This window comes from Sciurus vulgaris (assembly GCF_902686455.1).
Source record: "Sciurus vulgaris genome assembly, chromosome: 4".
NCBI lineage: Eukaryota > Metazoa > Chordata > Mammalia > Rodentia > Sciuridae > Sciurus > Sciurus vulgaris.
The window spans coordinates 57,485,007-57,489,957 of NC_136464.1; the positions used below are offsets into that span (position 1 = coordinate 57,485,007).

At 55.5% G+C, this 4,951-nt stretch overlaps 1 protein-coding gene across 1 annotated transcript; it reads left to right on the top strand.

Moving 5' to 3' along the window:
- Positions 1-3,083: 3,083 nt before the first annotated feature.
- Positions 3,084-3,731, top strand: NEUROG3 (neurogenin 3; the record flags this gene model as incomplete). Its single annotated transcript, XM_079136596.1, has 1 exon — positions 3,084-3,731. One exon carries the CDS (start codon positions 3,084-3,086, stop codon positions 3,729-3,731), a length of 648 nt encoding a protein of 215 aa, XP_078992722.1.
- Positions 3,732-4,951: the final 1,220 nt, after the last annotated feature.

The following is a 4,951-nucleotide window of genomic DNA, read 5'->3' on the forward strand; positions in this document are numbered from 1 at the left end:
CACCGCCTGCGCCTCTGCACGCTGCAGTGCAGGAGTTAACTTTGGAGAGGGGTCTGTGAGTCCCCTGCGGCTGAGAGAAGAGGTATGAATCCTTGATCTTGAAACCCCCGAGACTCGTGGACATCTAGCTCTGGCTTCCTGGCCACAGAAAGAACTGTGGGGTGTCCTTCCGTCCCTCAAGGGCGGCTGTCCCAGCAGCTGCGCTCCTCGCCTTTGACTGCTTTTTACGCAAAGCAAGGGTGGTGGCAGCCTGAAAGCCCTGGAGGGCCCTGAGCCAAAGGGGTGTTGAGGAGTCTGAATAAGAATTCCCAGTAGGTCCCAGAACTCTCTACCCATCAAGAAATCTTGGCCAGAATCCTCAGAGACTTGCCTGGCTCATGAAGCTTGCTCTGTGCCAGTACCCAGTCCCTCAGGGCAGGCCCCAGCCAGGTTCCATCCCTATCTGAGATCCACTTCCAGATGAGAGTCACCACCGCTGTGGGTTGCTCTTCAGACCCCCAAGTAATCACCAGGGCACTAAGGTCCCACCTGGCTAGGGTCCCTCATCAGAGCACTGTCCCAGGATCCTAGGGAAGCGTGTTTGAGGATCCTTTCCTGGTTCCTAATTTAAAGATGTACAAATCAAGCAAAGCTAGGACATGGGATAGAAAAGTGGAAAATGAGCCTAAGTGGAGCTGGATCTCTTCACTGGGACACTGGACCATTACTCCTTTTCTTATCTGATCCTGTCATTCCTCCCAACTCAGAACTTCCTCTATTTTCTGTATTTTGATGTCTTTTGTTTCCCTCCAAATCAAAGGGAGGTAGACAGAACAAGGGGAAAATCTAGGTCTAGAAGTTTTAAGATCTGAATTCCATGGGGAATATAGAAAATAGAATTATGTTGTGTGACCTTGAGCAAGTCACTTTCCCTCTCTGGGCCTTGACTTTTCTATCTGCAAAGTGGGTCTCCAGTTTCATTCTTAAGACTAGAAGATAAGTTTGTAGCTAGTCCCGACCAAAGCGGAGGAGCTGCAACAGAATGTGAAGTCCAATCCTGTGCACAGGAAAGTCTTTGTTGGTCCTGACCTTGACCCCAGATTTCATTTCCCCGGAAACCGGAAGGGACCCCGCTGCTTATAGCTGAGATAGGAAGGACCTCGGCCCCACCCCCACCCAATCCTAGAGCTCCCTCTAGCTGGCTCCTAAGCATATCATCCTCTGCCAAGGGGAGAATTTTGCCCCCCAAGCAGCCTGGGCAGTGAGAGACCATCACTAGGGCAGACCTACCTCGTGCCCTCGCCCCATTGCCTTAATCTCCCATCCCGGGTCTGGCCCCTCCTGCAGTTTCTGGGAGACTCAGAGTTTCTGGAACAGCTAGAAAGCGAAGACTTTGCTGCTAGAAAGCAAAGATTTTGCAACCCTGACTTAATCCCGACCTCGGCTTCCTCCCTAACGCACATCCCGGACAAGAGAGAGGAGCGGAAGCCGCAACCCCTCACCCTGAGTGACCGGAAGCAGAAGACCACGGGGTGTCAGACGCCGGGACAAGAGGGAGGGGCAGCAAAAAAAGGACAGATGATACCTTCAGACTCACTTTGGAAACGTTTCCAGACAGCGCTAAGACGAGCAAACCTGGGACCTTGGAGTGTCCCTTGTGCTGGCTGCGCGATTCCTAAGTGATGCCGAGACAGAGGGCTGGACCAGGTGAAGCTGGCAGCCCACTTCCCGTTTGTGATTGGACAAGAAGACTAAGGGGGAAAGAGTTGATCTGTTTGCTTCTCACAGCGCCAGAGCACCCTGGGGGTTCAAAAGAACGAGCGCTCACTGTGAACTCCAGGCCCCTCCCGACCTTTTTCCAAACCTCCCCACCTATGCCCTGGCCTCAAAGCTCGCTAGACACTAACCATGAGTGGTAGTGGTGGAATGCCCCCTCTGGAGTCCCACCACAGCCAGCTTCTGGGATGGGATCTGACTTGGGTCAGATATGGGGATAGGGTGGGATTCTAAGCGTTTGCCTGGTTGACAGCTCAAGGCAAGGCGCGGGTGGAGGGGCTTGGACACCCCAAGTAGAGATTCTCTGAATAAAAGGGACATAGGCAGGATCTCTCCCAGGGGTCACTCCTATCTTTCCTCCTGGATGGAGAGGGTCTGTGAAACACGGTCCCAAGAGTATTTCCTAACCTGACCACATAGCGCAGGAGAGCCGGGTGTTATTTAGATTAGTGGGCGCTCCTCCAAGCTGCTAATCAGGACACCACACCTGGCTCCTTATTCTGTCTCTGCAACTATCATGCCATTTTAGAGGCAAGCCACCTTCTTCTCTGAGTCTAAATTTCCCGTGTGTGATACTCAGGGACTGGCCTTCCCAAAGTTCCTCCAGGAAACCAAGAGAGCGTTTGGACAGATGCCAGGGAAAGAAAGATGGGAAGGGGCAAAGCGGTCTAAGGCCGCCAGACGGGATCCAGACGAATTTCTTCTCCCTGGGCGAGGCTCTTTGAGGAACCGAGAGTTGCTGGGACCGAGCCCGCAGGGAGAGAGCAAACAGAGCGGCGCTCCCCTCCCCCGACCCCGGCCCTTTGTCCGGAATCCAGCTGTGCCCCTCGGGGGTGGAGCGGGCTCGCGTGGCGCGGCCCCGGGGCCCCAACGCTGATTGGCCCGTGGCGCGGGCAGCAACCGGCAGGCACGCTCCTGGCCCGGGCCGAGCAGATAAAGCGTGCCAAGGGGCACACGACTTGTGGCTCAGGAAATCCCCGCGGTCTCTGCGCGGTGAGGAGAGACAGAGGTCCAGGACCCCCTTGGTGCTTTTCTTCTCCTGTGGCAACTCCCAGGCGGTGGCGCCTGCAGCTCAGTCGAACTTGGGAGCGAACCGGCCAGCTCAGCTCCCCACTGCTCTCTGAGACTCACTGCTCTCTAACCTTTTGCGCCGGGAAAACTAGGTAACACTTGGAGACCTCCAGGGGGCCGGCGAGGGAAAAGGGGCCCTCCGATACTAAGAAGGGGGCGGTTCATCCTCCTTTATCCCCCCGACACCTGACCTTAGAACCCGGGACTGCCCGGGGCGATTGACCTAAGCTCGCCCTTCCCTCTTACCCTGCCACAGGATGGCGCCTCATCCTTTAGGTGCACCCACTATCCAAGTGGCCCACGAGATCGAGCAGCCCTTCCTTGGAGTCTCGGATAACGTGGGGCCTTGTGCCGCGTCCGCCCCACCTAGCCCCACTCGAATGCCCGGGGACTGCTCAGAGGCTGAAGCGGGTGCCTGCCGAGGGGCCGCTAAGAAGCTCAGGGCGCGGCGAGGAGGGCGCAGCCGGCCCAAGAGCGAGTTGGCGCTGAGCAAGCAGCGACGGAGTCGCCGCAAGAAGGCAAACGATCGGGAGCGCAATCGGATGCACAACCTCAACTCGGCGCTGGACGCGCTGCGCGGAGTTCTACCCACCTTCCCGGACGATGCGAAGCTCACCAAGATTGAGACGCTGCGTTTTGCCCACAACTACATCTGGGCTCTGACTCAAACTCTGCGCATAGCGGACCACAGCTTCTACGGGCCAGATCCTCCCGCACCGTCCTGCGGGGAGCTGGGCAGCCCGGACAGCGGCTCCTCTGGGGACTGGGGATCTCTCTACTCTCCAGTTTCCCAAACTGGCAGCCTAAGCCCAGCGGTATCGCTGGAAGAGCGCCCCGGGCTGCGGGCGCCCACCTCACCCGCCTGCCTGCGCCTGGGCACCCTGACATTCTCAGACTTCCTGTGAAGGGTTCTGTGGGTCTCTGGGCCATGGGTGTCAAAGCGAGGGAGGGAGTCAGAGCCGGTGGGGGTGGGCGGTGGCCCTTAAGCGCTTACTTCTGTCTCTTACTAGCTGACCCCTGGGTCGCTGGGTCAGCAGGCTGGCTTCAAACAGGCTGCAGTTCACGCAACCTTTGGGATGCTGGCGCAAAGTGGGCATTGCAGGTTGCGCGCATTTTAGGCCTCTTGTCTGCGGTTACTCCAAAACTCATTCAAAGAAAATAAGCGTGGTAGCACTTCACAACCGGAGACCTCGACGTTCTGGTTACCCTTCCCTTATTCAAGTCTGTTGGTATGCCTTTCTGTCTGTCTCCTACCACCCCTCCCACAACGTGATGTAATCCAATGTTTGGTCTCAGCCCTTGCTCCCTCATCCTGTTCCAAAGAAGCTGCTGACTTTCTCTATTCCAAGCCCGGGTTTCAGGAGTCTCCATTCTGCCTTAATCCACGAAGGTGATCCTCTGCCTTCTGCACTTTTCGGAGCCATTGCTCTCCCGGAGCCTGGAGACCAGGTTGCAAACTGGGAAAGCGCTCGCTGGTGTCCTGGAGAACCTCCCCAGCTTCGCTGCGTGGTGCGTTTGAAACGTGAGCTGCGCTGCAGGTGCCTGGAGCCCTGCACGTCTCTTCTGTTTTAAAAATCAGATTGTAAATTACATAATAACTTTTGTAATGATTTGTTATGGTAAATTATATATTACCTCCCTGGTTTTACACATTTGTATTTATTGATGGATGAGATTTCATGGCTGGAAAAGCCTATTATTTTGTACGTAAGAGTATTAGGGACTGGTGAATGAAATTTTGGGCCAATAAAAGATGGACCCTCAAGAAGTCTCAGCGAGGTGACTGGATTGTGCGGGGAGAAGGGGAGATAGCCGCTGGGAGCCTGGGCCCCTCCCCTGGGTGCTCAACTGCAGGCTGGACAGATTTTGTTCGGAGAACTGGAAGTCTCTTAGGAAATCATCGGTCCGGCCCTCTTGTTTCCTTTATAGTGCAGCAACTTGTCCTATTTCAGTGGTTTAGAAAACAAATCTTCAACTTACATGCATGCTGTGTCCCCTACTTCATCAGCCTGAATTTAAAGTGACTCCACTTGGGGAAGGCAGAGAGTGATTGCGAATTGGAGTCCTCAGAAACACGGTAGCAGGCTGGCCGTCCGTGGAATTTTCCCAAGGTGCTGGGTCTGTG